Source organism: Coturnix japonica, chromosome 10 (genome assembly GCF_001577835.2).
Source record: "Coturnix japonica isolate 7356 chromosome 10, Coturnix japonica 2.1, whole genome shotgun sequence".
NCBI lineage: Eukaryota > Metazoa > Chordata > Aves > Galliformes > Phasianidae > Coturnix > Coturnix japonica.
In genome coordinates, this window is record NC_029525.1 from 268675 (window position 1) to 291865 (window position 23191).

General features: G+C 46.8%; 3 protein-coding genes and 2 non-coding genes across 6 annotated transcripts; 3 read left to right on the forward strand and 2 right to left on the reverse strand.

Annotated features, from left to right (window-relative positions):
- The first annotated feature begins 6 nt into the window (after positions 1-6).
- Positions 7-2022, forward strand: LOC107318673 (olfactory receptor 1020-like). The gene has a single exon (XM_015872793.2). The coding sequence runs from the start codon at positions 827-829 to the stop codon at positions 1772-1774; it is 948 nt and encodes a 315-aa protein (XP_015728279.1). The 5' UTR covers positions 7-826; the 3' UTR covers positions 1775-2022.
- A 5128-nt stretch (positions 2023-7150) lies between these two features.
- LOC107318615 (olfactory receptor 10A7-like) lies at positions 7151-8248 on the forward strand. Its single transcript, XM_032446939.1, has one exon. It carries the CDS (start codon positions 7186-7188, stop codon positions 8185-8187), a length of 1002 nt encoding a protein of 333 aa, XP_032302830.1. The 5' UTR covers positions 7151-7185; the 3' UTR covers positions 8188-8248.
- Positions 8249-11267: 3019 nt separating this feature from the next.
- Positions 11268-11341, forward strand: TRNAI-AAU. The gene has a single exon. It is a non-coding gene; the product is annotated as a tRNA-Ile (tRNA).
- Positions 11342-11517: 176 nt separating this feature from the next.
- TRNAM-CAU lies at positions 11518-11589 on the reverse strand. The gene has a single exon. It is a non-coding gene; the product is annotated as a tRNA-Met (tRNA).
- A 1694-nt stretch (positions 11590-13283) lies between these two features.
- Positions 13284-20539, reverse strand: LOC107318614 (mitotic-spindle organizing protein 2-like). Of its 2 annotated transcripts, XM_015872668.2 has the most exons (3): positions 20165-20503; positions 19954-20090; positions 13284-13546 (listed from the first exon to the last, which is right to left on the reverse strand). In XM_015872668.2, the coding sequence occupies exons 1-3, from the start codon at positions 20305-20307 to the stop codon at positions 13389-13391; spliced, it is 438 nt and encodes a 145-aa protein (XP_015728154.1). In that variant the 5' UTR covers positions 20308-20503; the 3' UTR covers positions 13284-13388. The 2 variants fall into 2 exon arrangements, with proteins under 2 accessions (XP_015728154.1, XP_032302657.1); XM_032446766.1 differs by lacking the exon at positions 13284-13546 and having other exon boundaries at positions 18833-20090; positions 20165-20539.
- Positions 20540-23191: the final 2652 nt, after the last annotated feature.

Sequence of the window (23191 nt, forward strand, 5' to 3'; positions counted from 1 at the left end):
GTTTTCTTGCCATGTAACAGATGGCAGCAGAGGGGCACTCTGACAGAATGGTGTCTGACATGGTGTCTTAGTTTTAGCTGGGATGGATTTTTCTTCAGAGTCCCTGGAATGATGTTATGTTTTGGTTCTAGGAAAAAAAATGGTGTTAATAACACGCCAATTCTAAGTAGTGTTGTACTGAGCCAAGGCCGTCCTCAGTGAAGGGACTAAGGAGCTGGAAGGGAATGGAGTTAGGACAGCTGACTTAAACAGGCCAAAGGGGTATTCCATACTATACGACATCACGTGGTTTTGAAAAGAGTGAAAGTTCATCTGGCTCTTGTGCTGCTCAGCGGCTTAGCTGGGCAGCGGTCAAGGGGTGGTGAGGAATTGCTTGTATGTCTATTGTTACATGCATTTTTATAGATATAAATATATATCATCATCATAACTATTATCTTTTTCCTTTTCTTTATCTTAGAAAACAATTTTATATCAAGCCATTTTTACTTTTGTTCTTTTCCAGCTCTCTTCTCCACTGAGAATCAGGGGTGTGAGTGAGCGACTGTGTGGCACTGAGCCACCCTCCAGATTAAGCCACAACACATGGAAGTGTGTTCAAAGCAAAAGTGTGTCATTGTATTCCTCCATACAGAAAAAAATTTATCCACTGACATTCATCAGTGTGTGCTGAACACTTATGGAGACCAAACAGCAGATCTGAGGACTGTGAGGCAGTGAGTGGTGCGTTTCAGAAGCAGCAACATCAAGAGTGATTCACCTCTGCTGGTGCAGATCTGCACAAGCGCAGCATGCAGTATTTCCTTTGTCATCACTAAGAAAAGTTATGTCACAACTAGAATGGAAAAACAAAACAGTTGTTACAGAGTTTATTCTCCTTGGATTTGGAAATGGCCCTGAGCTGGATTGCCTTCTCTTCCTAATGTTCCTGATGACCTATATTATGACCATAACAGGGAACACCTTCATCATTGTACTGGTGGTAGCTGATCGGTCTCTTCACACCCCGATGTACTTCTTCCTGAGCAATCTGTCTTGCCTGGATATCTGCTGCAGCTCAAACATCTTGCCAAGGGTGTTGCTCAGTTATCTGAGTGGAGACAGAAGTATATCAGTTGTCGGTTGTTTTACACAGTACTATTTCTTCGGTTGCTTGGCAGCTGCAGAATGTTATCTTCTAGCAGTCATGTCTTATGATAGGTACCTAGCAGTGTGCAAACCCCTGAACTATTTATTCCTTATGAACCACAAGTTCTGTCTCCAGCTAGGTGCTGCATCTTGGGTAAGTGGTTTTCTGTCTAATTCTATATTAACATTCCTGATCTCAGACTTAGATTTCTGTGGCCCTAATGAAATTGAACATTTCTTCTGTGACTCCTTTCCAATGATGAAACTGTCCTGCAGTGACACTCACATGGTGGGACTTGTCACTTCTTTTGTGGCAGGTGTATGCTCCCTGCCTCCATTTCTCTTGACCTTCTCATCCTATCTCTACATCATTATTACAGTCATGAGAATTCCTTCTTCCACTGGAAGGATAAAGGCCTTTTCCACCTGTTCTTCGCATCTTCTTGTGGTATTACTTTTTTACTGGTCAATATTAGCTGTCTATGTCCTTCCTCATCACAGTATTCAAATATCTCCAAACAAAGTTTTGTCTGTTTTTTACACCATCATCACCCCCATGCTAAACCCCCTCATCTACACACTGAGGAATAAAGAGGTAAAGAAAACTCTGCGAAAAAAGGCAAGTACATTACTGGGTTTCAGATAGTTGATTTGAACTTTAAATATAAAATGAGATAGTCCTTGATGACTTAAAGGTACAACTTCATGGCATATGGATAAAGTTATTTTTAGTACAACTTGAGAATACATCACTGTACATCTAAAAAATAAATAAGGAGAGATACAAGATGTGTGGAGAGTCTTGCTATCAATTTGGGGTGACAGGTATTACCAAGAAAGAGAGAATATGTAGTGAACTCTGTAAAGTATGCAAAATAAAGCTATAAATTAATAGATTATTGCACATAGTGTCTTCTTTCCTACGTTTTCCTATCTTTTCATAGTTTCGTGCGGGTCGGAAGGGACCTTAGAGATCATCGAGTCCAGCCCCCGGGATTCGAGCCTCTGTGTAGCAGAGCAGCACTTCTACCACTTGCGCCACAGGGGGGATTCGAGCTCTGGGCCCCAGTGTTGCAAGGCGGCGTCTTCAACCACTACGCCACCGAGGCACACACCCAGCTTAAATTCAGAATAAGATGAAACTCAGTTTATAGTGGATAGTCCAGTTCATTACTAATGTTACGTTCTAGATTACTTTTAGTTTTTACATCTGTGTTGTCAGTGTTTACAACCCAGACAGTTATCTAGACTCTCTCAACTCCAAATAAAGAAAGTGAGAAAATTTGTTTGAGGGTGGTTTGTTTGATCAATTTTGTATGCCTAGTTTTTGGATATGTAAAACATCGGGGTTTGTAACTCGAGAACGCTGTCACATCTGTCTGTCACATAGTATATATTTACAGTAGGTCAGATTAGCCAGGACTTTTTCCAACTGCTGGGAGAACTGGTATGAGTGGACTGGGTGCCAGCAACTGGAGTCAGATCAGGGTATTGGAAGCTCCAGCCTGTGATGTCTACTACTCAAGTGGAGTACCCTACTCCTGGCCACTAGGGCAGGAAAGGTGTGTGCTTCCAAACCAGCTGCTGAAGGGAACCAGCGCAAATGAGGCAAGTGTGGGGCTCAAACCTGTGGCTGAAGCTGGGCTGTTGGTCACACCCCTTGTGCGTGGTGCCAGCTGCTGGGGGGCAAGTGTCTGTGTCTTCTCTTGTCCAGCATGTGAAGAATACATGTGTGTATTCAGTAGCAAAATTCTAAGCTGAAATAGCCAGCAAAGCATATGATAGAATCATTAAATTGCTCAGGTTGGAAAATACTTTAAAGATCATCAGTTCCAACCACAACCTAACCATAGTACCCTAACTAACAACCCTCCTCTAAATTATGTCCCTGAGCACCACATCCAAACAGTTTTAAAACATGTTCAGAGATGGCGACTCAACCACCTCCTGTTAAACCCATTCCAGTGCTTAACATTTCTGTAAAGAAGTTTTTAATAATATCCAATATAAACCTCCCCTGGTGCAACTTGAGGCCATTTCCCCTCGTCCTGTCACCAGTGAGAAGAGACCAACCCCACTCTCACCATAAGCACCTTTCAGATATTGGAAGAGAGCAATAATGTCCCTCCTTAGCATCCTTTTCCCCAGACTAAACAGTCCAAGTTCCTAAAATCTCCTCTCATAGGTAGTATTCTCCAAGCCCTTCATAAGCATTGTTGGCCTTCTTTGGACCTGCTCCAGCACCTCCATGTCCTTGTACTGAGGTGTCTAAAACTGAACACACTACTTGAGATGAGACCTCACCAGTGCTGAGTACAGGGGCAGCATTACTTCCCCAGTCCTGCTGACTGGGCCTGATCCCCTGATTGACCTTTAATTGATCCATGATGTCCCCTGAGATTATCCATTTCATAACCTTCCCTGGCACCGAGGTGAGACTGTAGCTGTCAGGATCATCTTTCCAGCCCTTTTTGAAGATGGGCATCATATTTTCCAGTTTCCAGTCCACTGGCGCATTCCTGATTAGCCAGGACTGTTGAAAGATAATGGAGGATGGCTTGGCTACCACATCCACCAACTCCCTCAGCACTCTAGGGTGCAATCCATCTGGTCTCATGGACTTGTGAGCATCCAGCTTTCAGAGCAGGTCCAAAACCATCTCATCATGGATTGTGCAGGGCCTATTCTGTTCCCTATCTACCAGCACAAGGGGCTGTGTGCCCAGGGAGTAACAAGTCTTACTATTAAAGACTGAGGCAAAGAAGGCATTAAGTACCTCAGCCTTATCCCAATCCTTGGTAACCATGTTGCCCTTAGCGTCCATCAAGGGATGGAGATTCTCCCTAGCCCTCCTTTTACTGTTGATATATTTATAGAAATATTTGTTGTCCTTCACCTTAGAGGCTGAGTTCCAGTTCTAGCTGGGATTTGGCTTTTCTAATTTTCTCCCTGCAAAACATGAAGCTGGACCAGCCAGCAAGTAGCTGAGGCCTTGGGTCTGAGCAGAAGTGAAATTCAAGCTGATCTGGTCAGTGAGTAGGTGACCCATGAAGTGAGTAAGGGGGCCTGGGATGCAGATGGGGTACTGAGCAGAGAGAAGGGCCATGTAAGTACTCAAAGATCTAGGCAGGGAGTGCTGGATGGATAGAGGAGCCATGCGCCTTGAAGGATGTGAGAATGTGTGTGGTTGTGAACCTAGAGGGTGCTATGTGTGTGTCTTCACTAATGAACTTCTACCACTACCAGCCATAGAGGAGGAAATGTCTACATTTACATAAGTCCTGTGTGTAAGTGTTGTTGAAGGCAGCTCTTTCCAGGGCAGCCTTTCTGGCTGGTCATGTTAGTGTCCTCTCTGTGTCTCTGCCAGCCTGTATGACACATGCTGAGCTTTGCTGTCAATTGAACATTCAGAGGGGGAGGTGGCAGACGCATCCCCCAGCCTGAGCAGAGTCTCGTTTCTGGTCACCAGGCCAGGTCCTATCTGCTGGACAGGAGCAGTTCTGGGCCAGAGCAGCCAGGTGAGGCCACCACACTCACATCACTCTTTACCTCCCTTAACAAACTTTGTTATTTCTATACGTTAAAAAAAAAAAAAAGACTCAAAAAAAAGACTCACACAACTTTCGCTAAGTTATGTGGTTCATAGTCTACTTCAGTACCAGGGGAGATGTTTTGTCTTCTGAGTATACTCAGTAATTAATCCAGAGAGGAGTTCAGATCTGAGAAAGCAATGTAAGACACCATTCAGAACAGCCAAAACTCTCCTTCTCTACAGGATCCATCACAAAACTATTCACAGATCTGATGTGTTGCCCGAAAGACTGAAGAAGGTATCTCAGAAGCTAAAATCATGAATGGAGGCATCATATCATAAGCTTCAGATGACTTCTCCAAAAAATTGAGGTATACCAGTATTTCCTAATCTTCCTGGTAGCAAAAACTCTCAGGAAAATTTTTACTAGTATAGATGACTCAAGAAAGAACAGTTTACATTTTAAAGAGCAGAATACCATGCATCTGAACACTACATACAAGTAACTTCAATGCATACAATAATGACCAAGCAATACTTATTATTTTATTTATATTACTAAATCTATTATTTTCTATATATTACTAACATATACATTGTATATTAGTAAGATTTTACTTTGAGATGGAAGCTAATCAAGTACATCTGACAATTAGCATATTTTAAATTACTTCTGAAGGATAAACAAAGTAACATCTGAGTGTTCTTGTTCCTATTCATAGATTGTAAAGGAAATTCAAATGGGAATCTCAGCTGCTGGTTAGTCATATGAATGTTTGCAGAAATAATACAAAAACATTTCTCAGACATTCAGATAGTGAGTGTGTTTGTGATGAGTGGCCACAGGGGAGAGTGACGAATGGCATTTAATGATTCTTGACACAATAGCCTTGTGGCCAAAATGAGAAGATAGAAGTCGGATGAGAAAACTAATAGGTGAGTGAAAATACTGCCTGGACCATCAAGCTTCCACAGGTAGATTCAATAGCCTAGTCTAGATACTATCTGGCTGTGAGAGGCATTTTTCATGGGTTGATCTGGAGTAATGCTGCTTCGCATCTCCATCAGTGACTGGGAAGATGTGATGGAGAACATCTTCAGGAGTTTCCAGATTACAACAATTGGAGGATAGGGGATAGTCCATATGCAGGAACTTTATGAAGCTAGAGCAAGACAAATGCCAAATTGTGGCTCTGGCACAAGAGGTGAATCAGACTGGCATTGGCAGTCTGGGGAATAGCTCTTCAGAAAGAAATGTGGAAGTCCCAGTGTATGGCAAGCTGAGCATGAGCCTACAGAGTGTCCCTGCAGAGGAGAACAGTAACCATTTCTGCAGCCGAAAGAGCTGCAGAATGAGGATGCCCTCATTTCCTTCTGCTTTTCATTTGCTAGGCCACCCATGGAGAAAGGTATTCCATTCTGGTGTCCCTCCATACGTAAAAGAACCATTAAATGGAAAGGAGTTCAGAATAGGGCCACTGAGATGATCAAAGGAAAAAACACTCAAGGTGGTAATATCCTGAAGGGGGTTGTGTTGTATAATTTGACCATGAAGACACAAGAGGAAGTCAGTCAGCACTGATAATCAAAGCTGATGTTGCAAATTGTCAGGTATAGACTTCCTCAGGTAATATTGCTTTCTGCAATTCAGAGAGCTGCACCTTTCTGTCCTAATGAACAGAGATAGGCATTCCCAGACAGTGATTCCAATGAAGATAATGAGACTTGATGAGAAATACAGTATAGGTTTCTGATTTACTTTCCAGCTGGTGCAAATGAGAAGATACTTCAAATTTCTATATTGAACATGGACATCTAAATTTTAGATAGCTAAATACAGGCTGGTAGGTTGCAGATGATCTAAAAGAGGAAAATTTCTTACAATAATGAATTCATTACAAAATGTCCAATGGAACTGAAAAAAAGAGCAATGCTAGATTTAAAATAAATAAGTAAGCAGGTCATTGTTTTGTATGTTAGTAATGACGAGAGCATACAAAACTTTGTACATTCAACAATTTTATTTGGCCTTGTTTATTTGAAATCTATGTATGTATATATATGTGCTTATGTATGAGAACAGGGAAAAAATAGTTTTTCAAAAAATGAAAATTTTGAAGCAGAGAATTTAGTTGGGTTGCAGGTCAGCATGAAATAAACTCTTATTTCACACACTGAAAATGAAAAACACTAATTGTTGACAAAATTACTTTTGAGAAAATACCAGTAGAACTGAAATATGAAGTAGATGTGGCAATATTTTAGCTTAATTTAGAAGGAAAGCAGGCAGACATTAAGGGAAATCCTAGCTCTTCTGCTCATTGTTTCTCTTGTTGCCTTGTTTTCATGACAAGTTGCTTTTCTAGTGTACCTCTCAAAATGTTATATCTCCATTTAGAATTGTTTCTCCCACTTAATAATGGAATTGATTTCAGAGAAGCTCACTGCTTTATATTCATCCTCATAAAGAGTTTTCTTCTTCATCTCTTTTTCATTGGCTGATACAGGCTGGGTTCCTCTTTGACATGGAAGCTGATGAAGAACCAGGGCTCAAAAACCAGACATACTTCACCTTGCAGGGGTTCTCCTGCCTCGCTCCTCTTCAGGTTCTTCTCTTTCAGGGAATCCTTCTCATGTTCCTAATCACAATAACAGGGAACTTTCTCATAATTTTAGTAGCAACTGCTGATCCTGCCTTACACACCCCAATGTACTATTTTCTCAAAAACCTGGCCCTGATTGAAATTTGCTTTACATTAAACATAGTGCCCAAGATGCTGATGGATTTGTTGTTGGAGAGAAAGATCATCTCTTTTTCTTCCTGTGCCCTGCAACTTTACTTTGTCATATTCTTTGTCACTTCTGAGTGCTTCCTCTTGAGTGCCATGGCGTATGACAGATACGTGGCTATATGCCATCCCCTGCACTACACCACCAGCATGAACAGGCGAGTGTGTTTTCATATGGTTGTAGCATGCTGGATTGCTGGTATTCCATTTTCCGCAGGACTCACTGGCTGGCTATTTAGCTATCCCTTTTGTGGCTCTAAAGAGATTGAGCACTTCTTTTGTGATATTGCTCCTGTTCTTGATTTGGTCTGTTCAGACACGCACTTATTTGAGCTTCTTGTATTTGATGCTACTGTTACAATTGTTTTGATCCCATTTATCCTGATAGCAGCCTCTTACATCCGGATAATCCACACCATCCTCCAAATGCCATCCTCCAAAGGAAGATGCAAAACTTTCTTCACCTGCTTTGCTCACCTGGTGGTGGTGACACTGTTCTACTGTACAACTGGCTTGATACATCTAAGGCCAAGGTCCAGATTCTTGGTAAAGAGGAAAGTGGTGGCTCTTTCTTATACAGTAGTAACTCCTATGCTGAACCCAATCATCTACAGCTTACGAAACAAAGAAGTAAAGCATGCTCTAAGGAAGATATTTGGAAGGAGACTGTTCAGCAAGATGCCTCTGCCCAGAGGGTTTCACTTATTTTCTAAAAGTTGCTCACAGTTTGAAGGTTGAAACAGGAGAATTAACGCTTTCCTGAAAGTCTGGACATTTCTCAAAGTTTGGAGATTTTACCTCTTCCTGGAAAATACTGAGAAATGTACATCATCTATGTACTGAATAAATAGGCTTCATGAAACTGTCCAGAATATTATAGAAACTACAGAAATGAGCCACAAAGTCAGTGTATTAATTACGATATGCTTAAACTTTTGTCCTTTCTCTACACACTGGTTTGCTCTCAAGCTAGTGCAAAATAAATCACTGTCATAAGAATGCTTGACTCCAATATACAGAAAGAAGATGCCAACAGATGGCTGGCATAGTAACGTGATGTGTTCCAGAGAAATCATTTCCTCCCACCACACTGTAAACAGGAACCAGATAAATTCAGATGACTAGGAGCTGGATGGAATTGAGTTCAAGATGATGACATCTGATTGTAGGTACCTATAGGTAAGTCAGCATGCAGTCAATTTGAGTATCAATATTTCAGGAGTGATTTGGTTGAACAGTTGAAAGAAGCTTGATTTGGTGGCTTGAAGACAGATCTAGCATTTCTATAAAATTCCTACTTCACCCTATTTTGGTTCCAACATAAAAAGATGTAAGTTTCCCATAAGCCCAAATGAGGTAAGAAGTCATAAAAACACAGAACGGCTGAAGTTGGAAGGGATCTCTGGAGGCTGTTTGGTTCAGCCCACCTACTCATGCTGGGCCATCTCTATGTGCTTGCCCACCATGTGCAGACGGCTTTTGAATCAAGGTGATGCCACAGGTTGTCAGAAGAGAGTATTGCTGTATCACAGAATTACAAACCAACACCAGGAAGAATTACTCAAGACCAGTTCACAGCTGCATCAGAGACAAAACGCAACTCTAGGCACATCTGTGTAGTAAGGGAATATGGAAATGAAGGAAAATGGTGTTTTGTAGTGTAGCAGTAGAGTGATAAATCACAAGGCATGACCGGGAAGATCTGTCTTAAAAAGAACTTCTTTACGAGGAGGGCTTCTCTGGGCTCTCAGACTGTGCAGTGGGAGGGACATGATGATCAGAGGGCTGGAGCACCTCTCCTATGAAGAAAGGTAGATAGAACAGGGCTTGTTTAGCTTGGGAAAGAGAGGCATCCAAGGAGACCTCATTGTGGCCTTCCAGTACTTGAAGGGAGTGTATAAGCAGGAGCGGGAATGGCTGTTTCTATAGCGTGATAGTGACAAGGGGGAATGTTTTTAAACTGAGACAGAGGAGGTTTAGGTTGGATCTTAGGAGGAAGTTTTTCACCCAGAGGGTGGTGATGCACTGGAACAGGTTGCCCAAGGAGGCTGTGGATGCACCATCCCTGGGAGGCATTAAAGGCCAGGCTGGATGTGGCTCTGAGCAGCCTGGGCTGGTGGCTGACTGCCAATGGCAGAGGGGTTGAAACTAGATGATCTTCAAGGTCCTTTTCAACCAGGCCATTCTATGATGCTATGACATGTCACAGACATGAGGATGTCTGCATATGACTTGCCTGTGTGACAAAATATTGGAAGAGCACCCTGGCAAAGTGATGGGTGGAAGATCCAGTAGACAGAGCTTTGCCGTGGCTTACATTCTGCACTTGATGCAAGAACTGTGTCTTCCCATGGACCTGTAGAGGGCCATTGTGGTAATACAAGAAGGATTTTACAGAGCAGCAGCTATGGAGCAAGATAAGGACTTCACAGAGCATCAGCTGCGGAGCAGGATAAACAGCATGAGAACCAAGGGCACCTCTAGGAAAAGAATGAATGGCTCGCAGCTTTGAATGGGGGCTTTAGGGTTGTTATTGCAATTGCTTTCCTCCAATTAGTGTGTGTGATTTTCTAACACCCTCGTCTGTCTGATATAAAAGTATGGCTTTTTGGGCAATAAGTTGACTCAGCTATATTTAACCATATTGGTGTGTGGCTGTTTGTCCCAGCGCACTGCCCTCTTGCCATCACATTCACCGACAGGCCATATTTCATAGGAGTTCTACAGCTCTCTCTGACATCAAGTGCTACCAGAGGGTTGAGAGATTGCTGTCTGTGGACACTTGATTTGGAAATAGTAATTCATACCTCTTTTGTGCATCTCTGCCTCTATTTTGTCTGGCTTCAACAATGTGAGAATTGAGGAGCAAGTACTAGGAAATGCTTGAGACTGGACAAACAAACAAAGTTAGGCAGATAAGAAATTGGCTGGATTCTTGCATCCAGAGAGCTGTGGTCAAAGGACTTACATCCAGGTGGAGAGTCCATACTGGGACTGGTAATATTTAACATCATTAATAATGAGGCAGACAGTGGGATCAAGTGGGACCTAGTGAGAGGTGATCCTGCCCATGTAGAGGGGCTGAAACTAGATTATCTTTAAAGACCCCTCAGAGACCAAACCATTATATGATTTTATGCATTTTTCTCTGTGCTGAACAGCCATTATTACCTTTGAGAGTCAAGAAGAAGAGATAGATTAACCAGAACATCTGTGTATCACAGATGTAACACCAGCCCCTAAGAGGTCCCCTCCACTTCCCTGCACCCATTCAAAATGAGATGTGGAAGCAAAGGGGAAGAAAGACAGGCAGTCACTGCAAGAAACCCAGCATAAGGCCAAAACCAAGCCCCCACATTTTTAAGGAACTTGTGTAAAAATGCACCTGTCTCCATTCTTTAACATTCTGCACAATTATCTATTTTCCTGAGCTCCTACACAAAGACAAATCTCAATAGCAGAATGGCAGCTAACACCAGACGGCCAAAAACCTGAGAACAACTGAGATGGGTGTTTATGGAGTTCAGCTTTTGGCAATATGGCAGATAACTTTTGTTCTAGTCCCCAGGAGAAGTTCAAAACCCTCACACACAGCAAATGGGACAGTCATTTGACATACAGCATAGGAGTACTTTGCTGCAGCTGGGCAGGGCAGTGAGGCCATGGGTGAGAGGGTGGGCAGGGAGCAGCTCCATTAGAACAGCAGAGTCGTGCAAGGGAAGCACGCAGGACTCACAACCCAGACGTGTGAGACGCCCTCTGCTGGTGCGCAGCTCTTGTTTCTATAAGGAAGGCTGTAAAGAGTCGCGTATGTAAGGGGCCGGTTAGCTCAGTTGGTTAGAGCGTGGTGCTAATAACGCCAAGGTCGCGGGTTCGATCCCCGTACGGGCCAGTGAAGAATTTCTTTTGCTGATTTTTTTTTCTCCTCCCCCCCGTTTTTTCGCCGTTGTTCAGCCGGCGGGCGGCCTCAGATTCGCACCGCCCTACACCGGTACCTCGCCATGCAGGGTGTGCGGGGAAGTTGTTCTTTAAACTAAAACCGCGGGAAAAAAAAAAAAAAACTATTTCTAGCAGAGGATGGTTTCGATCCATCGACCTCTGGGTTATGGGCCCAGCACGCTTCCGCTGCGCCACTCTGCTACTGACAGCCTACTTCCCCCCTTATACCTAGAGATTACTGTTTCCTGCCTGCACTTCATATCGCTGCCCTGTCAGCTGCCTTCTAGGCCACCCTGCTCCACCTGCTGCTTCATCACAAGCACACACACACACACGTGCACATACAGCAGGTCTCACAACTGGCCCCAAAACTCCCTTGTCCCCAGATCAAGCCCTTCTGGTCCTCCCAACACCCAGACTGGAACTGGGTATGAGTACTGACTGACATAGGCTACATGCAATACCCAGCCCACAAGCCCCTGTCCCACTCAATGGCTGACCAAGCTTGATGTTCACTACCAAGCACACATGGACACCATCCCTCAGCAGTGATCCTCCTCAGCCCAAGAGGTGAAGCACCACTTTCATTGACCGTCATGATGGGTGCCCATGGGATAGGCATGAATGCAGCCAGGTAGGCAGTTTTCTGGCACTGAGATGATTCCCGGTGTCCACTTGCTTACCCTTGTTCCACCACTCCTCTTCAGTCTGAAGATGAGCCATTAATCATGTCACCAAATGTTGTACCATGCAGGGAAGCCCATCTGCAACCCACTTCCAAGGGGATCCTTGCCTTCCCACAAAAACACAGTTCCAAGGAATGCTCCCCTGTGGGGCGAGCGGAGGGGTCTGCAAAGCCTATACCACAGACATCTATTAACATGCCTCCTTGCAGCCTCAGGACTGTGACTCCCAAAAACACCCCTTATTTCTGCAACAAGGACAGCCCCAGTCCTTCCACTTCCCCCATTGAAACAGTCAAGAAAGACCAGCATTAGCTCTTGTCACTACCACCCCCAGCCTTCCTTGCTCCTCTCCATGCTAGTCCTTGCCAACCATAACACTTTTCATCCCTCATGTTGTCCTGGCCCTCCTAGAACCAGCTTCAGGAATAAACATACTGAGTAAACAGTATGTAACAGTAATACTTCAGACTGATCCTTTCCTACCAGTCTCCTCTGTTCCTCCCTCTCCACCTCTCCCTGCACACCTCCACGGCGTTGCAGAGCTCTGCAGTTTCTTTACCCTCACAGCCTGTTCCCCCTTGTTTTACAGCCAACACTGAACTCTAATAAATCCACTTAGCTGGACCTTACACTAAGTGATAAAGCTTTTCTTTTAACTGGCATAACCCTTCTTTAACCTCGCTCATCATGGAAATGAGTTCTTAACAATGAGTAATCACATTAGCATCATTAGGACTACTGTATCACACACTGTGTGAGGGGCCAAAGTGGTTTTCAGGGTAAGATGCTAAAACCCACCTGAACATACACATGGAGTGACAAGGCCATCATCGGCAAAAGAACAAGGAAATAGCCCCATTGGACAGTCAGGTTTCCAGTGCAAGCTCCCATCACTGCAAGGCTCTTTCTTTAACAATAAATGACCTACTGTGACACTACCCCACTCTTCATGCAGCCCAGCAGATTTTTCAGCTCATAAAACTAGAAGGAATATATTAAACTGAGTCATAGGGAAGGAGGCAGTGAGAAGCACCGGGATGTAAATGAGTTATGACCACTCCAGAGCAACTTCAGCACTATTTCAGGTATTTCTAGGCGTCCCGCATCTTTCTTCATACCAGAAACCTTCACAGAGCACCAAGCAATCTGCATTGTCAACAGAATTTTGGGAAATAAGAATAAATAAGAAAAGAAACCAGCCATAATCCGTGAGTTACAAATAACGTTTGCCAGTTTAATAGATACAACATAAACAATTACATTGGCACAGCTTATATACACCTTCAAACATCAAAATTAATTGTTTCCAAGGTCTTAGCTACTGTTGCCTCCGCTGCTCTTTCCAGAAGCTCCCGCTTTCTGCAGCCGACTTGCACTTGGCTGTCGAGGCATCCTCTGGGCAGGTCCCTCCTGGCCACTCCTTTCCACCAGAACCTGGGTCCCGCTGACAGCAGAACTGCTTTTATTTCTCCCTGAATGAATAAAAGCATACACTAGCATCAGCCCCGTGTGTCACCCATACAGCACCTAAGCTGCAAGCGTTCTTTAAGAAGTCATGCAAAAGGACAATTAGATTAGATGTATTAGATGTCACAGCATCCAACATGGAAAGCGAAATTGTGAAATCAGGGCCACAACAACAAAATGAGTTGCAGTAGGAGCATTAGAAATTCGTTTTAATCTACAAAGTAATGAGCCACTTTGTTCTTTAAATACTTGCTTTCATTTGGCACAGGAAGACCAGCACTGCAAACAGCAAATCAGGAACAGGAAGAGCATCAAACACCTCAAGTCTGGGATAAGTGAAATGATGTGCCACTGCCCGCTTCTTTCTGAAGCCTGTAGACACTAAATTCTGGGGATTAAGAAACCTTTCTGCTCACATCACTTGTGACTTGATGCACAAGTTCAGGTTTCCTATCGCTGCAATTTCCAGGAGCCCAGATGCCTCTATGAGCTACTCTCAACTTTTCTTACTGCGTTAGGAAGAGCTGCCCTTCCATATGCACAAATGACCATCTCTGTCTGCAGTGTAATGTGACAGAACAGAGAAGCCAATGGCTAGAAAGGTCAGAGTTGAACAAAGCAAGGGCCACACAGCCCACCCTGCCAGATTTAGCAAGAGGGAAAAGACTGCAGACCAAAGGCGTGCTGCAAACCAAAGGCATGCTGCAAACCAAAGGCGTGCTGCAAACCAAAGGCGTGCTGCAAACCAAAGGCGTGCTGCAAACCAACCTCCAGAATGCCACTAGCTTCTGCACACACAAGAGTCTCCATGTCTATCTGGATCATCCTGGAACATCTGTGCTACCAAAGGGCACGGACTGCAGGTACATCTCCTTTACTTACCCAACTGTCCCATCTCCTTGGAGTAGTTGAGAGCAGCACTCACATCAGTACCACAAACTAACACCTCACAGTGCAGGAAACAAAACCTGAGACCTTCCAAGAAAAGAGTATGTGGCCCCATCTTACCCGTAAAATTTAATGGATTAGAGTAGCAAAAGAAATACATTCACTTATCCCAGCCAAATCAGGTGTTCTATAATGTCTCTTATTGTAAATCCCACTAGTGATCTACCAGCAGTTATCAGCCCAAGCCAGCCAACCAGACTTGCACTTTTGATTTGTACAGCTCAAGCTTGTAAGCATGTCAGCAGTTTGAGTAATGTGAGTAGTGTCAATGGAAATAAACAAATTGCACAAAGGCAATACATGATCTCACGGTGTTTAAGAGAAAAACTGGCACAAAGGATTGGAGTTCACTGTGATGCTTTTAGCAGTCCAGTACATCTCTATGTAAATGAGGGTTCTCCCCTTCCTTGTATGCATATATCCAGAAAGAGTGCATGTCCCCAGCCTGAAACGTGGTCTCTAACCACATCTGTGTACAAACTATTGTACCATAGTGCCACCAGAAGCCAGGCCCTTGATCTTCTGACCTAGCTGAAAAAACTTGGGGTGAAAGAATCTCTTCGTAAAAGAAAGCTATTCTCAGACAAAACACATGCTGCCTTCCATTCTCTCAGCCTTGAAATCACAATAAAACAAATCAGTAACTTCAACAGCATAAGAACCAACTGTATTTTTGGAAGCACCATCTCTAGAACTGTGCACCAAACCAGAGCAGCCCGTAAAGTACGCAATGACAGACATGGTTGGTGAACCTGCCAGTTAAAACACTATAGGTGATACCAGAAGTTTACTACCAAAAACTCTGCGCCTCAAGTACAACAGAGTAGCAAAAGGATTCCACTGATAGTTCGCTCGCTGACACCAGATGCCCTTATCCTGCATGTGTCTCACCATCCTGCAACAACTGTAAGCCAAATAATGAATGCAAGCCATGTCAAATGAGAGACAAGTCAAACACATCTGCCCAAATACGATCCCCCAAAAAAGCAGCTGAATTTGCACCTTCTCAAGAACCTGACACAGTACAAGAAGATGTGTGTGCCCCATTTAGTTCAGTGCTAACTCTCTCCCATTCAAAAAGGCCAGAACAAAGTGTGCTTGGGCTTTAAACTCCCTCAGATTCTGCTCCTGTTCTTGTCTCACAGTAGGGCTTACATGGGGCCTAGCAAGCAAGCTGGCCTTCCTCAAAAATTAAGTGCGGATGTAAAAACAGCCTGTAAGAGTGGAAATCCCACTTTCTTGCAATCACGACGTGGTTACCAGGACTCAACTTTTGCCCACCCACTGGAGGTGAGAATAGTGATGAGACTTATACAGCTCGACCTCATTCTTCAAAGCAATTTTAGTAAGTAGCTATGGCTCTTCATTCTCGATCTGCTGGGTTTTCAGGTCTCCAAAGTTGCTGAAATATTCCTAACAGCACATACTCATGTGTCATGCAGGGCTTTTTGAGAGCCAAGACAGCATCCCTGTTAAAGCAGCCTCCCTGTAAAGACACAGTCAGGAAGCCTGGAAAGATTGGCAGAGTGTGTTTCAAATAATCCATTGGAACAGTCTTGAAACCAAGGAAGAGGAAAAATAGTTATCAAATACACCTGCGAAAACAGCTATCTAAGACAGCGTGCATTAAGCTACACGGAGCAGTGGGTCATTACTTAAACACATGTGTTCTCTTGCACACACACACCTGAGGAGAAGTTGGAGAGGTAACACAAAGTTGACCTACATAGGCCACAAAAGACCTGAAGGAAGCTTACAACTTCAAGCTAGGTATTCAACTGGATTATTAGACAGCACTACAATTGCAAGCTTAAATTAACATACCAAGTGTCAGCTCCTATTCAATAACCTTCAAGGAATAGGATTTTAGAGCATTTCTTACTGAACAGCAGCCTGTTCAAAACCATTAGCTTCTGCTTCTCTCACAGGGGGTCCTTACAACAACAGCGGTCATCCTAAAATGCCGAGCACAGCTTGAAAAAAACCCAGAAGCCGTGGGACAAAAAAGCAACTTCATGTTAATAGCTCATCTGGCACTAAAAATGAATTGGGCAAAGCCCTGGAAAGCCACTTTATGAAATACACTTGGGCTGGAGAGAGGGGAAATGTGGAAAACCAGATGAAAAGACTGTGAGGGTCATCAAAAAATATTCATTAATCCAGGGGGAAGAAAGAGAAGAGTATTGAAAAATGCCTGTCAATAGAGGTAGAAAATCACAGAGAAACCACCAGTGGCTTGAGGGTAAAGAGGCACAATGTGAAAAGCAGCCATGGAAACAATATGTAAGGAAAATTACATTTAAATAAATAGTGAATTATACACATGCCTCGTCTAGACTAAAACCAGTGCCACTGTCCTTACAGGTGTTTACACGTCTCCCCTGCATGAACAGGGAGAAATTGCCCAAATCACATCCTTCCCCTTTAAAACAAGCACCAAGTCAGTTACAGTGACAAAGCTTAACACATCAGACAGATGCTCCAGTACTCAGTTATTTTGAGACAGCTATGAATTGTCACCAATGAACAATTCCAAGCAGAACACCACAGTTTAAAGTGGTTATATTCTATGGGAAAACACAATACAAAGTCATTTGTACTAGATTCCCTACTGCTTAAGAGATTTAGCTGCAAGAAAGCTGAAATAACTACTACAAGGATGACAGGAAGGAAGCAATGCCCCTCCTCACCCTTATCCCAGTCACACTGATCAGCAAAACAATCTTCTCCTGCTTTGAAAAACCTCCCTGCATCATGATGAGCTGAGAAGCCTTCGCCAGTACCTCGCTGCTACTGATAAAACTCAGAGGGAACAGCCTCAGTGCATGTTTACAGGACCTCAGTTACTGCAGTCGCATGTCTGTCTTCTGACCAAGGAGGAAGCACAGCAGAAAGGGCAGACAGGCAGCACCAAAGAACACCGTGCAAAGCAGCTTGGCAAGCTTATAGAGGACAATCATTGCACTCTACATCAGCGCAAGGAGCTCTGGCTTGGTCAGCAGACAAGCCTCAGCTAAGCAGTGGGCATCTCCCATTTCCCAATGCCTTGTCCTGTGCAGAAGCCACACCATCCTCTTCTTAAACAGAAGGAGCATCTTCCAACAGGAGCTGGCAGGGCATGCAGCAGATACAGCTTTGGTTCCATTTCCCCGCAGCAGTTCCTAAAGGGAAAGGAGGCAAGGCAAACCAAATGCTCCTGCAGAACTGACCCAGCAAATTGGATAACCCCAGTCACCCTGTTAGCACTTACCCCAAACTCTTGAACTGGGCCACTGATGATGGACTGTGCCCAGAACCAGAAAGCTCATGGAACGAGGAAGCCTGATTCCTCCTCCTCTTCAGTCTGAGCTAACTAGTTGCTTCCCCAGTTTAAGGAGAGAAAATTAGTAAAGGTCAAAGGTGCAGTAAAAGACACACAAGGTTGGCACTGTCGGCCTGGTTCTGCATTACACCATCACAAACTAAGACCCCATCTCTGGAAGTCTGTTTTCACGACCTTCAACCAGAAATATTAAACATCTTCCTCTGATACTACAGGCACATTGCTCCAAGTATGGACATCACCTGTGGTGTCTGACACAAGTCATACAGAAATGCAACTGCGTTTGAGGTCAGGGTGATCACTCAGCTAAGGCAGCCCCTCTGTGGCTGAGTGACAGCAAGGACAGACATCTCCCACCTGAGAAGCTGCATAAATACATCCTCAAAAGGAGGTCCTGAAGGAAGAGGGGAAGGGGAGGTAAAAGGAAAAGAAGAAAGAACCACGTCCACTTTTCTCAATGTTAAGGGGATTTTCTAGTCACAGAAATAAGGGTGCTCGCAACAAAACGCTGCCATGACAAGTTCTGCCCAAAGAATTTTCTGAGGGCTGGTCTGTCAGTGGTGATTTTAGTCACAAAGAAATTAGCTGCTGTTCATCATTATTAAGTCTGGCTGACGGCAACCTTGCTTGGGCTGATAGAAACCAGAAAGAGTTCTCATTCAAAGTCAGCTCCTGCTCTGAGTCCTGATGCAGCAAAGCCTCCGAGAACATTAAAAAACAAAAACCAACCAACCAACAAAAAAACCCTAAAATCCAGATGCAGCTGGTAAAACCAAGCCTGCCAGCAAAGCAGCACAAGCGCTGCCTACCAGCAGACAGGAGAGCAAAGCATCCCCCTGCCAGCAGCACTGAGCCCAGCGTTCACTGCAGATACACCACAAAACACTGGAACAGTGGCTTGATGGGCACAATCCTCCTGTCTTAGTAGCTGTGTGTGATCCAGTGACGCAGCACATCAACTGGCCCTGCAGCTATGTTCCAGCCTCACGAAATAATGCAGAAATATGAAATAAAGCAGCAATGAGACACACAAAAGACCAATTTAATACTGTATTTCCCTCAAGTAACAGAGCTAGTGCCTGAGCTTCCCCTGCACTTCACCAGCTCAGTACAACATACTCAAGGACACTGATGTGTTGGTTTTAAGGAACAACACAAGCCTGGAAGGCAGGTAGCACAGGGACACAGAGAGCAGGCAGCACCTGAGCAGAAGATGCTCCTGCATGGATGGAGAAGGAACTGACTGAAGGCCCCAAGACTGACACTAACCCCTGGAAGTTTGCTATTTCTTTAATACATTTCAGCACCTCAGGCTGACAGGAGGCAAGTGATAAGGGCAGACCAAGTTTGTCCTCGCAGCAGTGGCCCGGCACTAGAAGAACATCCAATTGCTGTACCTCCCTCACTTGGCTCAAGAAGTCGTCCTCTTTTTCCCCTGTGTATATTAAAGTCACCCCTCAGCCACACACAGGAGGCTGCTCAGTGTCCTCTCACCGGGCAACCTGCACCCGAGAGCATCTTCTCCAGCAGGAAGGAGGCGCCCATCTGCAGGGCACGGGTCACACCTGGCAGTTCTCAGAAACACCGAGAGCGAGGGAGGACAGAACGCAAGGGCAGCATCCAGCTCGGCCTCCTCCGTCCGCACAGCCGAGCGATCCAGCCCGGCCCCACAGCGGAGGCTGCAGCGCGGAGCAGCGAAGCGCACCGTGCAACCCGCCAGCGCACGCACCGCTCCCCGGCCTCTACCCGCCGGTTGGGCCCGCGCCCCTCCGCGCTGCGGCCTTCAGCACGAGAGAAGCGAGGGCTCCGCCACTGCGGATCCGGGCACGGCCCGAGGAGCCGCGTTGGGGCCGGGCCCGGCGCCTCACACGGAGCGGGCGCCCCGCGCCCCCCTCGGGGCCGCCCCCCGGGCCGGCAGCCGCAGCCCCCGCCGCGCGGCCCTGAGCCCCCGGCCCTGCGGAGCGGCCGCCGGAGCGCCGACGGGCGGCCCCGGGGCGGCGCGGGCGACGGGCGGCGCCGAGAGGCAGCGGGGCGGCTGGTGGGCGAAGCGCGGGGGCCGCAGGGCGGAGAAGAAGGCGGGCGGGTCCTCGGGGGACGCCGGGGGAGACGCGCAGAGGGTCGGGCCCGCCGCTCGGCCCCTACCTCGGCTGTCGGGGAGCGGTGCGGCGGGGGCAGCGCTCTCGGAGGCCGCCGGCAGCCGCTGCCCCGCGCACATGGACTTCAGCACCTGGAAAACGGCGAGCGGCGCCACGTTCATGCGCAGCAGGTCCAGCAGCACCCTGCGGGCGGGCCGGGATCAGCGCGGGGCCGGGAGCCTCCTTCGCGCCCCGCCCCGCCCCGCACGGCCGCTCACTTGAACACCTCCGGGTCCAGCCCGCTGCCCGCAGCCTGCGCCAGCTCGAACAGCTCCGCCTCCTCCGCGCTCAGCACCTTCCGCCGCGGCCTGGTCGTCGCCGCCGCCGTCACAGCCGCCTTCCCGATCGCCGCGCCCGACATGGCCGCCCCGCGCTGCCGCCACAGCCGCCAACCGGATCCCGAATCCCCGCCCCTCACAGCAAGGCGCCCCCTTCAGCGCCCGGCTCCACCCCGGCCCATCGCTCCCGCAGCCGGCAGGCGGCAGCCGAGTCTCGCCCGGCTCGTCAGGGCGGCTTTTGGTCCGTTTCCTTCGTTCCCCGCTCATGGAGAACTGGAAGGTTTCTGTCTGTGCCTTTAATAAAACCACAGAATCACAGGATTGTTTGAGTCGGAAAGGACCTGTAAACATTATCTGGTCCAGCTCCATGCAATGCACAGGGAATCTCACAGCACATCGGGTGCTCGGAGCCCCCCGGCCTGGCGCTGGGTGTCTGCAGGGATGGGGCTCCAGCGCCTCTCTGGGCACCCTGTGCCAGTGTCTCGCTGCCCTTAGTGTAAAAAACTTCTTATATCCAACCTAAATCTGCCCTGTCCTGGTTGGAAACCATTTCCCCTCATTCTGTCACAGCAGACCCTGATGAAGAGTCTGTCTCTTCCTTTCTTACAACCCTTTTAGATACTTTAGTGACAGGCCACTCTTAGTTCTCCTCGGAGCCTTCTCCCCTCCAGGCTGCACAGCCCCAACTCTCAACCTGTCCTTGTATGGAGGTTTTCCATCCCTTAGAGCTTTTTTGTGGCCCTCCTCTGGGTGTGCTCCAGCAGTTCCATGTTATTCCTGTGCTGAGGACTCCCCATCTGGATGCAGAACTCCAGGTGAGGTCTCAGAGTGCAGAGCAGAGGGGCAGATTCACACATCCCCCCACCCCCCCAACTCTGATGGCCACATTTCATTTGATGCAGTCCAGGATATAGACAGACACCCATAAGGTCTGTGAGGGCACAGTGCTGCCTCATGTCCAGCAGCCTTTTGGGCAGGGCTGCTCTCAATCCTTTCATCCCCCAGTCTGTATTGGCAGTGGGGGTTGCCTTGACTCAGGTGCAGACCTTGCACTTGGCTTTGTTGAACCTCATGAGGTTCTCCTGGGCCCACTGCTCAGCCTGTCTGGGTCCCTCTGGATGGCATCCCATCCCTTGGGCTTGTAACCACGCCACACATCTTGGTGTTATCCACAAACTGATGAGGGCGCACTCGATCCTGCTGTCAGTGTCATTGAGGAAGATACTAAGCAGCATTGGTGCCAGGACTGACTTCTGAGGCAGGGCAGTGGATGTCAGCGTGTGTCAGGAGCCATGCAGCCATATGTGCAAGCTGCCCCAGGGAGCTAAAAATGGATAAACAGCTGTTGACTGTCTTCTTGTGCTAGCACCTTAAACGTGTCTCAGCTCCCAAGCCAGCAGAGAGCATCTGGCTTCACACAATGAAGCAAATTGGAAATTTGGGTCTTGAGTTGCAAGGAGACGTCAAGCTGAGATTGAAATTCCTCTATCTAAATGGAAATCAGCATCGTTTCTGCCATCAGGGAGGGATCACCTGCTCCACTCTCCGTGTGGTAGAGACTGCTGGCATAGCAGCTGCACTGCCGAATGGATGGCAGAGCTGGGGGGAGCACATCCCACATGCCAAGAACCCTGCAAGCATATCAAAATCAGCCCCCACTACAGAGGTGCCGCTACAGACGTTCAGCCTCAGTAATAGACATTTACTGGAGCTGCCAAGACAGGAATGAGACATACTTTGATAAAAGGATCTTGCTGTTAATGGTCCTGGGCAGGACCAGCCCAGTGGGGACAATTATCACAGCACTGATAGCAGGGGTAGCAATTGCAAACGTGAATTACCATTCAGTCTGCAGGCAGACAGGGACACCGCCACAGGGCCTGAAGGTGGATTTTGGAGGGATCTTCAACAAAGAGGGGCACTTTGTAGGACTGCACTGGGAACATCCCCTCAGCTTAGTCTCCTGCCTGCTCTGGAATATGACGTGCCACCTGGATGGCACCTGGAGCTCTGGTTAAATGACATTCACAGGACACCGCATCTTGCTGCCCCTCCAGAGACTGGACTGTAACACCTTTGCAGCCCAGTTTCCAGAGCAGGTCATCAGCCAGGGTAGTGGTGTAAGGCTGCATCTCAACCCTTGAGAGGCACGGTTACAAGGGGCAGAGCAGATGGCCATGGGCAGAGAAGAGTCAGACAGGCACCATGTGTAGAATGTAAAGGGAATTCCATGCCGCACAGAGCCTGCAGTCTGTACCATAAATTTAGGAAGGGGGGGTTGCTTAGATGTCGGAACACAATGACAGTGCTTGCACACATGCAGATAACAGCGCTGCACTGCACCTGTGCAGAGGCTGCACAGCACCTCATGAGAAACCAGGACCTGCCACTAACACAAGTGCAACAGATCAGGATGTCATGAGCACACAGAGGCCATGCTACACCACATGGAGTGCCCATCCATTGCAAGATGGTAAATTGGAGACCACCTTGTGTGCAAGTGGCCAGTTGGGCAGACTGTGCCTCCTGGAGAGGCACACGTGAGCAGCAAGTCAGCCAAAGAAGTGGAAGAGCCAACTGTATAAATAGGGCCATGCTTTGCACTGCCAGAGAGCCTGCACTGAGCACGGGCATAAAACCAGACAAGCTGTGAATGTGCAGAGAGGTAAGCATTAATGCCTGCAGTAAATCACAGCATGCTGTGCATGCGCAGAGAGGACGTAATGCTGCATATGGGCAGTAAATCACAGTGCACCATATCTGCACAGCAAGCCCACCCCGAACACACAGCGAGGACGTGCATGTGCAAAGAGCCGCTGGTCCCATGCTGGCACAAAGCAGGGCTTGCTGTGCACTGCCATTTAATGGAGAATAATTCAGCATGCATACTTTTATCCTGGAAATGAAAGGTTGGTAGCTGTGCAGGTCACCAGGCTGAGCAGGGCATGAGGGACGGCACCCCAGGCA

Coding starts and splice junctions, on each gene's coding strand:
- LOC107318673 (XM_015872793.2), top strand. CDS start 827: ATGTCACAACTAGAATGGAAAAACAAAACAGTTGTTACAGAGTTTATT.
- LOC107318615 (XM_032446939.1), top strand. CDS start 7,186: ATGGAAGCTGATGAAGAACCAGGGCTCAAAAACCAGACATACTTCACC.
- LOC107318614 (XM_032446766.1), bottom strand. CDS start 20,307: ATGTCGGGCGCGGCGATCGGGAAGGCGGCTGTGACGGCGGCGGCGACG. Junction 20,091..20,164: donor CTGGACCCGGAGGTGTTCAA/GTGAGCGGCCGT, acceptor GCCCGCCCGCAG/GGTGCTGCTGGACCTGCTGC.